The sequence below is a fragment of the Electrona antarctica genome (assembly GCF_951216825.1).
Source record: "Electrona antarctica genome assembly, chromosome: 9".
Lineage (NCBI taxonomy): Eukaryota > Metazoa > Chordata > Actinopteri > Myctophiformes > Myctophidae > Electrona > Electrona antarctica.
In genome coordinates, this window is record NC_136790.1 from 42,033,109 (window position 1) to 42,045,345 (window position 12,237).

Here is a 12,237-nt window from a genome sequence, read left to right on the forward strand (position 1 = left end):
GATTCTACCTCTGCATCTGTTGAGACTGAATATTTCAGTCTGCATGATATTTAATGGTCACCATATTTAATTTCAAGGGTCCAGTGATCATTTGCAGGTATGAAACCCATTGAGGTGAAACTTGACTCAAAATCTGTACTGCATGATTCACATTAGGGATGCACCGAAAGGGAAATTCTTGGCCGAATACCGAATATAGGAAACGGTTGGCCGAAAACCGAATATTATTATATATATTTTTCCTGCCGTGGCCGTACGTTAAAGCTACCTGATTTATGGCAAAATAAATTGTTATGGCAAAAACTTAAAATAATCACTATTTGGTCCATAAAACATTTATTCCGCTTTTGAATGCATTCATTACATATACTATTTGGTATTTCCTAGTGAGGCCAAAACCGAATGGGCGGAAAATGCATTTTTAGCCATTTTCTGCGGCCGAATATTCAGTGCATCACTAGGTAAAATGTAAATATGGTGCATGCCTAATATTTATCCAAATAACCAATCACTGACCATACAAACGCTTAGCGTTGTGCTATGTAGTATACATTATACTAGTATAGAGCATGCAAATGGTCTTTTTTTTTGATGCACCTGCCTTTTCATCAGTCCAAATATTGGATTTGTAACTTATGAATTTACAGTGATTACTCTTGTGGTGTTTCTCAGTGTACAGTGCATGTACCCTGTGCCAGTGGTTCCTAAACATTTTCATGTCAAGGACCCCCAAATGGACAGACCCCCATTTGAAAAGATTCCATGGACCATAAGAGAAGAATTTTACGGCTCTAGCGGTGATTCTCAACCCGTTTTTGGACCCCCAGTTTTACATGCTTTTGGTCTATATGGACCTCCCATTTAATGGCATTTCTATCTCTGGGACCCCAAATTTATATTGTAAAATCAATGTTAAAACAGGTCCATTTGGCTCCATTTGGACACTGAGTTACACACCCATGATAATCCATTTGGTTCCAAACTATCATTTAGCTGGGGACCCCCTGGAACTCCCTCAGGTTCCCCTGGGGGTCCACGGACCCCACTTTGGGAACCACTGCCCTGTGCATTTTTTCTTCAACTATTTTAATCCAATGCAGTTTAGCTCATCCCTGCATACTCATCATTTGGTACTAATTTGGGCAATGGTTTAAATGACTGCTGGTAATTAGACCGCACAAGGCTTGCCAGGGGGGAAACGCGTATAAAGTGGTAAGGGCAGAGGGAAACGTTCAATACTCTCAAACAGTATTGGCCAAAAGAAGCATGCATGTTTGGGTTTCTTCCCCCCATTAGGCTAGACTTATTTGGGACTGTCAAGAAAACAGTCAGATTTTTGTCAAAGCAGATGTCAGTTGTGAGGTGGGCCGTCTGAAGGGACAACATGAAGTAGCCTACTTTGAGATACTTTTAATATCCCAAACTTTAAATCTATATATATTAATAGGAAACATTTTTTCAGGACAGAGTGAAACCAATAAAGGACAATTGAAAGCGGTAAAATAAATACAAAAATAACATTACAGTGAAGAATAATTCAACAGCACATTTATTTTCCTTCTCATTTCTCACATTTAAAGTTGTGATTCTGGGCACAGAAGCGTGCTTTCGTACCGCACAGAAAAGCCACAGGAGGGCGCACTTCTTCCAGAAGACTCGAGACTCGGAGAGGTCTGGATGGTGAATGATTATGATAGACAGGTCAACCATAGGGAGGTCAACATGCGATAAATGAATATGAAGTTGTATGACAAACAGACACGTGTGCACCACATGTTATATTTGGAAGGATACTACGATACTATATATTGAATAATAATAAGGGAAACATGATGAGACAAAGTAAAATAATATGGAAATGCAATTTATAATGAATAATATACAACCCCTATATCACAGAAAAGTGTATTTACAAAACTAATAATAAAAAGATCAGCTTAGACGTAATATTAATAGGCCAAGCAGAGATGGACATGAAAACGTGCATATTTCTGTATTATATCTCATGCTAAAATCTGCTGATGCCTATATTGATTTTATTTTTGTTGAACTAAGCTCTATGCAGTTTTGTTTTGTAACTAAGAAAGTTACTCTTCAAATAGGGTAGGCACAATAAAGCCTGGGCTTCAGCCTACACCTTTTTGGTTACAAATATGTTTAAAGCACTGGCTGTGAAGTGTGAATAAGTGTAACAGAGTTAGAAATATGCCCCCAAATGTGCTGACCTCATCACATTTTGTGATGACGGTTATGGCCGTTTATAGCCCAAGGAGTGTTTTTCATTCAAAACTAATGTTTGGAATGGATTCAGAATCATGAAAACCCCCTAGTTTGACACGTCACATGCTACTTAAAGCATAATGACATTTAGAAAATATTGCCTTTTAATATAGGTTGTCAATGGTCATGGCATCTTGGATTAATGCAAATTTAGGGTATTTGCAGTGAGCAGATTCTTTTTATCCTGGCTAGTAGACCTAATGTCCTGTCAGAATCAATTGAGAAACTAAATAAAGCAATTTATTCCAAACTCAGTGAATTTGTTTTTACTTTTTTATTTCGTTTACTGGACTACAATCACACACGTCACTTCCACCCATGTTGACCGTCGCTTGCATCATTTCCCATCTCAGCCTCCTCCTCCTCTGTTGCAGCCCCGGCGACTTGTTTAACACATGTGAGTATCATCATATGCTACTGTAACTGTAAATATATCCACGTTCCAATGTCACAGTTGTAATATTCTGTAACGGGTGCATTGCTGTGTTCTCCATACGAGACCCGCTGTTTAGAAACTCACCAGAGAACGTTGTCACAAAGTTATGGAAGCTTATAGCTTGACAGTTAAAACCTGTTAGCATAGCCTGGGAGCTAACAACAAGGAGGCGTCATTCATCAGGAGTAAAACTGCATGGCTGCATTGATTTAATACTTTATTAACATTTTGCATTTTGTGCAGATATACGGTTTACAATGATTGTTAAAAAGGATAACACAAAAAGTCATAAGGGCTTGTTTCCACTGTCTTGTTTCCAGTGTCTGAATTGGACACATTTACTTTCATAATAGCCTACTACTTTTTGTGGATTTTGATCATGTATTTATATAGTTTCAAATACTGTTGTGCATAATATGTTCATTGTGCATGTTGTTGTTTTTTTATGGCAGTACCTCAAAATATTTTTTGTGGTACCTCAAGTGTGGTACCTCAAATAATTCATACAGTAAAATATAGTTTTTTTTTATTGTAGATACTGTATAACGTTGTTTGATTAGCGTATGCTGTTGGTGGTGAAGTCTGGGAATACTCACTTTGTGACATGGCGGGGTGAGCACTTTGCTTGGAGGCGAGTTGGTAAAGGGAAAAGATGGACTGCTCATCTTATAGTCCACTACTGGAAGGTCCCATGTTAGACCCAGAAATGTTGTTTAATGTAAAATGATTCAAATGTCATCTATAGGCTTAGCAGATGAGATTAAACTTGGTTGCTAAAAGTTGCACATTGAGCAATTTGAGTTATTAGCATAATATGTGACCATATACTATTGACATCCCAGGCAAAAATGTCAAAATTTCATCATTCTTTAAGTAGCATGTGACATATGAAACTAGGGGGTTTTCATGATTCTGAATCCATTCCAAGCATTAGTTTTGCACAAAAAACACTCATTGGGAGGAAAACAGCCATACCCGTCATCACAAATGTGCCTGTCGAAGGTACAGTGGGAGTTTGTTCCACACTGTCGGCCCGTAGAAGCAAAAAGCTGCTTCACCGTATAATGTGGGCTATGTTTTAATGTGTCCTGAACAGAAACCATGGTGGAGCCAGTGGCTGAAAACATCAACTTTCCCTCTGAAGAGGAGAGGATCCTCCAGTTCTGGAAGGACAAGGACTGCTTCCAGGAATGCCTGAAGCAGTCCAAGAACAGGCCCAAGTAAGGTCACATGTAATAATAGAGAAACATGTCAAATCTCTGTTGCCCTAAAACCACAGATAGCAGTGACGTAAACGTAAATAGGTTTTCAATGTAATGAGTGCAGGGATGGTCTTTTAGGGGTGATTCACACTATGGTCCCGGTTGCGCACTCGGGACCACTTGGCAGATGTTCAGTGTTTCCGGCAGGAAAAAGCTTTGGCATGGTGCTGGGCACAGGGGGACCTTCTGGCGCGCGGCCGGAAAGTTTGATTAATTAATTCATTAGATTAATAAATTAAGTCTAGGTCTCTGGACCGTTGAAGTGTATTCAGATACGGATCGTTCAAATGTGAATGCATGCGTACCTAAAGAAGGAAGTGGACTGTTTATTTTTTAGAACGTGACATAATCTCTAGTCGACGAGCCAAGCGTCAACACAAAAAAACACATAGACGCTGCACGACGCGTAACACCAGCGCATTTCTCAACGCCGCCCGTCTCCTGTTGAATCTGCGTATACGCGCAGCACCGCAGTACGCGCTGATCTTATTCTGCGGACTACACGTGGCTCTTGGGCTTTGCAAATTGCTTAGCATAGTTTCCAAAGTAAAACAAAATAATAATAATGCTAAAGTAGAATCCATAGCAAAATAAAATCAAACACGACACTGGAGCACAGAACTGACACAGTGAATAGCAGGCAGGCTGACAGTGAAGTAGTATAACGGCAAAGAGCCAAAGAGGCAATGCAATGTAGTGTGTCTGGATTTATTGGAGACAATGTCGCAGAGTTGATGGTCAGTGTCCGTGAGCACCAGCCATCAAGCACACCGCCATCTGGAGGATTAAAGTGTGTTATGCAAGTGTACCCGGGTGCGCTGTTGAATCTCGGGCAATGTGAATCATGGCCATCGGGGACCAGGCAACGGATTCAGTCCCTCTCAGTGTGAATCCCCTATGAGATGAGTCCCAGGGACATTTTATGAGTGATGATATTTTGCCATTTTTACAAATTGCAGCATTTAACTCCCATTTCATTTTATCTGGTTATAATGTGGTTATATTCATGTAGAAAACAGAAGAAGAAATGATTATTATAACTAAAGCTAGCAAAATAAACTAGAATAAAAAACAGTACAGTAGTACATTCCGTGGATGCAGAGGTTGTTGTTTTATTGCGTCCCTTAACTATAAACTGCGTTTTGGGATGCAAAATGCACCCTATTTTAATCTCTGAGATAGGATTATTTGAATCATTGTTTTGTTCAATGTGGGAAATTCCATAACATGATGTTTTGGCGATTGCATTAGGAAAATTCACTAAGACATTCAAAAGTAGATTTCCTACCTTTTTCTGTGTATTTTTATATATACTTGTTTTCCTCAGATATGTAATCTGTACTCGTAGTAATAGTAGTGTGGTGAAAAGTGAGCCCCCCTGAGGTGAATGGTTGAATATGGGTAAATATAATCACGGTCTTGTGACATTCAGACTATCATAGCCAGTAAAGGAGCTACTGGCTAACCTGTTGTCACCTGGTCAACTACAGTATGTCAGTCCCTAACTAGCCAGCCTCCAAATGTATAATGTAGCCACTTACTGTAGTAGAGCAGTTGCTCTCAAACCTGTTCATGTCAAGGAGTCCCAATAATAATTTGTTCCAAAATTGTCAATTAAGATGTGACGGATGTGTTAAGGGCTTTTCAAACATGATGCGATATAACGCGCCTATAGTTCCTTTTCAATGAGACCTGTGTTTTTTGCGCGGAGCACTGGGGAGCAGTCGCGGTGCGACAACGCATGCGTATTTACGTGAGCACGGTCCCGTGAATTTGTTGCGTGCGTGCTCGTTTCGTGCAGACGCCCGCGACTCACCAGATCTGGATACTGTTTAGCTTTATTTTTACGCTTGCGTTGTTGCGCCCCTCTTCAACAGACCTGGAGGAGACCTGTGTTGATCCAGGCAACAACGCCTGCGTTCCTCGCTTCACGTTTGCAAGGCCCTTAATAATACGTCTTTTCAGCTTGCATATGTTTTATAACAGGAACCTCAACTTGTTTCAAGCATTCTGTACAGTAGATATCATGTTCATTTGGAGAGGTATTTGTCAGTGAGAAAATCTTTGTTACCCTTTGTCTCGTCCTAGATACACGTTCTACGACGGTCCTCCCTTTGCCACTGGTCTTCCCCACTATGGGCACATACTGGCCGGCACCATAAAGGACATTGTCACCCGCTTTGCCCACCAGAATGGCTTTCATGTGGACCGACGCTTTGGCTGGGACTGCCACGGTTTGCCTGTGGTAAGAACACAGCGTTTAATCCATTTGCTCTCAGTTTGCCTCATTCACAAAGGTCTTAGATTTCTACTACATTTGAGTGTAGGTTTGCTACTAAGTATATAGTAGACCAATGTCTGATTCATGATGGCCTTAATTTGCATGTGTTGGGTGTATCGGATTCCAGCTGTTCATGAATCAAATGTGCATCATTGGCATCGTCCCATTCCCTGTTCTTAACACAATGAAAGGCAATGGAATATCCAATATGAAAGCAACTTCACTGCAGTGAATGTACAACTTCATGGCGTCGCTCGTCAAAAAGAAACGTTCTGTTAGCTGCAACGCCTCACATCGCAACGCCTTGTCAGCTTGTACATCTGATTTATTTGGCAAGCGAGGGCATCAGCTAAACGTGATTTGCTCTCATGTGTAAATGGGAATTAATAATGTACAAAGTTTAACGACCCAGGACCAAATAATAGGCTAATAAAGCGAAGAAGATATTGGCTATATAAGCCTTTTCTACTGAACAATTACTCACCTTTGCAACAACGATGAGGACATACTGGAATGCTGCTTTCACTCCTAAAATGTGTTTGTCTCAATGTTTTGTCATTGTTTCTGTTTTATGTATAATTCAAGGTAAAAGGGTAGGAATTATAAGGACGACTTCAGCTTCGATCTAGCTGTCCTTTATTTTGCTGTATGTAGTGACTAAACTCTGTACATAGCTTAAGACTGAAATAAAGCCATTCATTTATTCATCCAGTTTCAAAGTTGGTACCTATTAGAGATGAATGGATTTTGCCACATTACGAGTGCCTGAGAGCAGATGTGAGGTTTGGTGTATACGTAACAAACAAATTCAGGTGAAATAGTTCTGATGAAGGTGCTCTGAGTGTATGTACTGTAACCTTACATCATATTGTGTCTGACAGTGGAAAAATTAGGCATATGGTTCGTGTTAGGGCCATTCTAATGCAAACTTTGTATGAAATCCATTTTGTTGTTTGGATTTTGATTAGTATGTGTATCATGTTAGCGACTTAATACCTAGTATAAGCTGTGCTGCATGATTAATCGCAATCTAGATTCAGACACCTATGCGATGTCATTTCTAAATTTGTCGTGCTGCACTGCACTGTCCAATTCATTTTAGTTACTCTTATTTTTTGCTACAATTTTAAGTCGACCACTGTCTGTTTTAAAGCCACAGTAGTTGGCTCCAGATCAGCAACTACAGACTAATGTAAGAATCGTGCCCTCCATTTCTCTCTCTACCCCAAATGTCTTTGCAGAATGTTCATTTATTATGACGTGCAGAATAGGGACGCTAGACTTCATTTAGATGAGGACAAACGGCTCAAACATTTGAAAGATTCTTCTAATTTAGGTTTTTCTTTTTTCTGTTTGTTTCTCGTCTGTGTTTTTTACAGGAATATGAAATTGACAAAACATTGGGCATCAAAGGGCCTGCTGACGTGGAAAAGATGGGCATTGCGGAATACAACAAGGCGTGCAGGGACATTGTCATGAGATACTCCAATGAGTGGGAGGTGAGCACAGGTCTCGCGCATGTAACACATTAAGAAATGTATTTACATTGGGAGTCTATGGAAAGATCCAAAATGGAAGCACGCACATCTCAAAAAAAGTTGATGGGTGCTGAACGAAACATATACATACAGAAAGAAGGTAGGATGTCCGCACACCGTTCTTAAGCTCATCATTCCTGATGAAGACCCGAGTGTCGAAACGTTGAATCCTAATGTAATACAACTGGGACCCATTTAGGCCTGACGTCGAAATTAAAAAAATGTCTTCTAAATCATGACAGTTTTCTGAAATACCTATGTACCTACAAGCTCGTAGCGCGGCACCGATTGCCGCACTATGAGCTTGTAGGTCTGCTATTTTTCAATAGCTAAAGCATAAGCTAAACACATAGGTCTTCATTCACAACGGCGTTTAAGCTCATAAAGTGATGTTACGTGAGCGGAGCGTGAGCGGACAGGCATTTACGTGGATTTCCACATTACGTGGGAATTCATGAACTTGAACGTGAACTTGACACTGACGTTGGTTGGTCGGAAATTCCGCTAAAAGCTGCGCCAGCTCTCATGGTCGTGTACGGCTTGCGTAGATTTATTAAGAAGGCTTTAGTCTTCATGCCGAATCAATTAAAAGTCCCCAAACCTCAGATAAAATATGTAGGCATGTGTCCAACATTGGTCAGCACATAAAAAAATGATATATAAAAGCCAAGTATCACTTGTATGCCTATATGCATGCATTCTAGAGGCAAGTTAGCCTATAGTCCCATACAGAAACTGCCCCCGAGCCCGACACCTTTTTATTTATTTATTAGGATATTTCTAGCATGCGCGATTGGGGCTGCTCACTCGGCAGGCTTCTACTCGCAATGCGTTGTGAGCTTGTAGATCGGCTCTCGCGGACTCGCGCTGCATGTTAAAAAACAAACTCACAATTATAATAAGAACATACACTTATCTGCATTCTGCACTGTACGAATCCAACGTTTAGTGTAGTAATGTCTGCAGTATAGGCCTATTTCAATTGTTTCGTTATGGAGCTCCTTTGAGTCAGGGTGGGGGGGGGGGGAATTAGCCCTATATAAAAAAAATAGAAGACCACATTAGCCTATTTGAATGAATGGCATAGTGTGTTTGAAAGTCGGCCAGTCAAGCCAGCTCACCTCCACTCGCGCTTGTTCACAAACATGACGGACAGACAGACAAGAACGGCTGTTGATTATTATTACCACTAACTCGCTGATCAGCATGTTGACAGACTCAGCCAATTAAAGTTTCACGTAGACCTAAATGCCTTTGCTGCAAGCACCTATCTGCCTCCATTTGCGTTGTGGTATTAATTTATAATAATGTATGTTGATCACATGCGGACGCCACACAGAATAGCCAACTCTTACCTGCAGCTGAGGAAACATACAACGTAGTTGGATCCAATGAAATATAGCCTTTAGTCCAAATCCCACAAGAAAAAAAAGAAAGAAAATATGTCCTGTGTCCATATATTTGCTTTCCAAATCCGACAGTGCAGGGCAGGGAATCAATCACCGCAGTAGACTAATCAATAGCGCCTTTTATCATTGCCGAGTTTTAATATAGCATTTGGTCGTGTGGTGAACAGTACAAATTAACTTCTTTCTCATTATGTGAAAGTAACTGTAACATCAATTAACTTATTAACGTTCTGACATTTAACAAGGAGTGAAGCAATGCGTGCCATGTTGGCAAGTTTCGTTTATAATTATATACATATAACTTGCGCTGTTTGCTTGAAGATCTGTCCGTGCAGAGACCCGCCTGTCAAAACTAACTGCTCTACAAGCTCATCGCGGCTGTTGTATATAATTTAAAACTTGGGAATCCTCTGTGCAGTCTATGATGACGTATTTCGATATTTCCTGTTGCCTTATATGGTCGTGGATGTTCCATCAAACCAGGCGACACCAGGCGAATCGCTTGGAAAAAATGCGGAAAGGATACACTCGCCGATCCGCACAAATGAAGTGATTACACCTGGTTCCCTGAATAACACGGGACTTAACCGTAGCGTGATCGGACGGATTTTCCGCTATCTATACGCATGACCTTTACGCTTCCGTTACACTGTGGCGTATTTCTCCTTTGTGAATGAGGACCATAATGCTTAAAACACCAAAAGGGGTTCCCGTCCAGATCCTAAATCAAAATGTATTTGTCTTTATCAGCAGTTTGTAGGTCTGCTATTTTTCAATAGCTAAAGCATAAGATAAACACATAATGCTTAAAACACCAAAAGGGGTTCCCGTCCAGATCCTAAATCAAAATGTATTTGTCTTTATCAGCAGTTTAATTCTAAATGTATTATGAATATACATGAATCGTTCAAAACTAACTGAACAAAACGGATATTGGAACATTTTTCTCCTGACTTTTGGCACGCTCTGTTCATTTTTTCTCCTGTGTATTTGACATTGTTGTGTGACGTTCCCAGATCTCAGTGAGAAGAATGGGCAGATGGATTGATTTTGACAATGACTACAAGACACTCTACCCCTGGTTCATGGAGACCGTCTGGTATGAATCCTTGCAATATATTTCATAGCGTAGAAATTAAATAACCATGAAGTGTGTTTAACTCACGATTTTGCGTAGCACTATCTTGTCTTCTGGCAAATAATTAAGGTCCAACCTGGGACCGTTTTGAACATCCAAATTAGGGTTATATTTGCATACTACAGTAAAGAGTTTGATTTGTAGATTACTTCATTAATGCACTGTATTACCCCATCATCAAAATTCAAAACGTATAGCTATGTTTTACTTCAAAGTTTACTTTGAAGTAAATCACCAATATAATGCCAAACCTAAGCTATTACCACCACAGGCTTAAAAACAAGTGAATCTGTTTTCTATCAAGAGCTGAGTCAGTCACCTTGAGAATTAAATCATGTCTCCTGTGCTATTTTATCATTTTTGTTGGCGGGGGATCAGGGCAGGAATTTCATGGGGGCCTTGGCCTTGGCCGTCATTGGCCTTGGCCGTCGTTGCCCTTCAGCTTGGCTGTGTTGAAAAATGAAATGCACTCCTCCTGCCACAGACAGTGGACCTTGATGTCCTGCGCTCACTGCCTTGTGTCTGTCCCAGCTGATTTCCATATTTTTCCCTCTTCTGCACTATTTTACTCAATTTAGTTGTCGGGCAACTGTGTGCTCACAATCAGTGGTAGGTTTGATCCTGGTGCGATACGTTTACATTTTGTATCCCTGATTGGAAAGTGATTTCAGTGAGATGGGAATAACTTCTCAAGCTCTCAGCGGCTGTTTCATGGGCATGAGTTGGTCTCCTTTCATTCATGCTCATGTCATGAGATGTTGTTTTTTGCATGCTATACATTAGGTCGGACCCTATTTTTTTTTTCCTCTGTGACCCCAGTCTAAGACTATGTTAATTGATTTGGCGGTCCATAATTCCTTCACTGCACAGTAGGTATAGAGACAACAATGAAAAAACTCAAAATACCCATTATTGCACGTTCATTAGTTGTATTTAGTTGTACATTAAATACCGTTGTCACAATTATTACATGATCGTCTAATTGCAATTATTTGAGTTCATCACAATTGTTTTGTCATAATCTTCATAGTCGTGTCCACATTGAAAAAATGTTAATGCATTGAAAAAGCACAAATGGCTAATCTAAAATAATGCCAGTAATGCCAGTAATTATAACTACAAGTAACTAATATTTCAGTTACTTGTCATAATATGACCTGTGCACATTACGAAAGGCAAACAGAAATGTAATTTCTATTCATAATGTTCAGTGTTCTGATTCATAGTCTCTTGAATAGTTTTAGTCACCTGGAATGTTTTTAGTTTTAGTCTAGTTTTAGTCGACTTTAGACGACAAACATTGTTTGTCATTGTATTAGTCGACGGAATCAACATTGATTTGAGACCCCCCACCATGTAACGGCATACAATCTACACTCATTGCCACTTAAAATGTCTTATTTTTGTGAATGTTTTGATTACTCCAGGTGGGTATTTAAGCAGCTCTACGACAAGGGTCTGGTGTACAGGGGCGTGAAGGTCATGCCATACTCCACTGCCTGCAACACCCCTCTCTCCAACTTTGAATCCAACCAGAACTACAAGGTAGGCACACAACGGAACCCCCGACTACTTCAGGGAAGGGCATACAAGCAGTGGTGGAAAAAGTACTCAAATGTTTTACTTACGTAAAAGTACCAATACTGCAATTTAGAACTACTTCGTTACAAGTAAAAGTACGGAATTGAAAATGTATTTGAGTAAAAGTACAAAAGTATCGGCATCAAAAAGGTACTCATTGTGCAGAATGTGCCATTTCACAAGTTCAAAATGTGTACAAAATCTATTGAAAATAGCAGATCTACAAGCTCAAATGCGTCGCGACACATTGTGAGCTTGTAGATCGGCTATTTTCAAATGGCCGAAATGTAGAGGGTTGAAGTGGTTAATGTA

General features: G+C 40.1%; 1 protein-coding gene across 1 annotated transcript in view; it reads left to right on the forward strand.

Moving 5' to 3' along the window:
- The first annotated feature begins 2,545 nt into the window (after positions 1-2,545).
- The window catches only part of iars1 (isoleucyl-tRNA synthetase 1), a 133,029-nt gene continuing 123,337 nt past the window's right edge, over positions 2,546-12,237 (forward strand). Inside the window, exons 1-6 of the mRNA XM_079510400.1 lie at positions 2,546-2,677; positions 3,813-3,936; positions 6,067-6,223; positions 7,639-7,758; positions 10,223-10,305; positions 11,772-11,889. Of these exons, the coding sequence (XP_079366526.1) occupies positions 3,818-3,936; positions 6,067-6,223; positions 7,639-7,758; positions 10,223-10,305; positions 11,772-11,889 (597 nt within the window). The 5' untranslated portion in view covers positions 2,546-2,677; positions 3,813-3,817. The remainder of the gene's footprint in view (positions 2,678-3,812; positions 3,937-6,066; positions 6,224-7,638; positions 7,759-10,222; positions 10,306-11,771; positions 11,890-12,237) is intronic.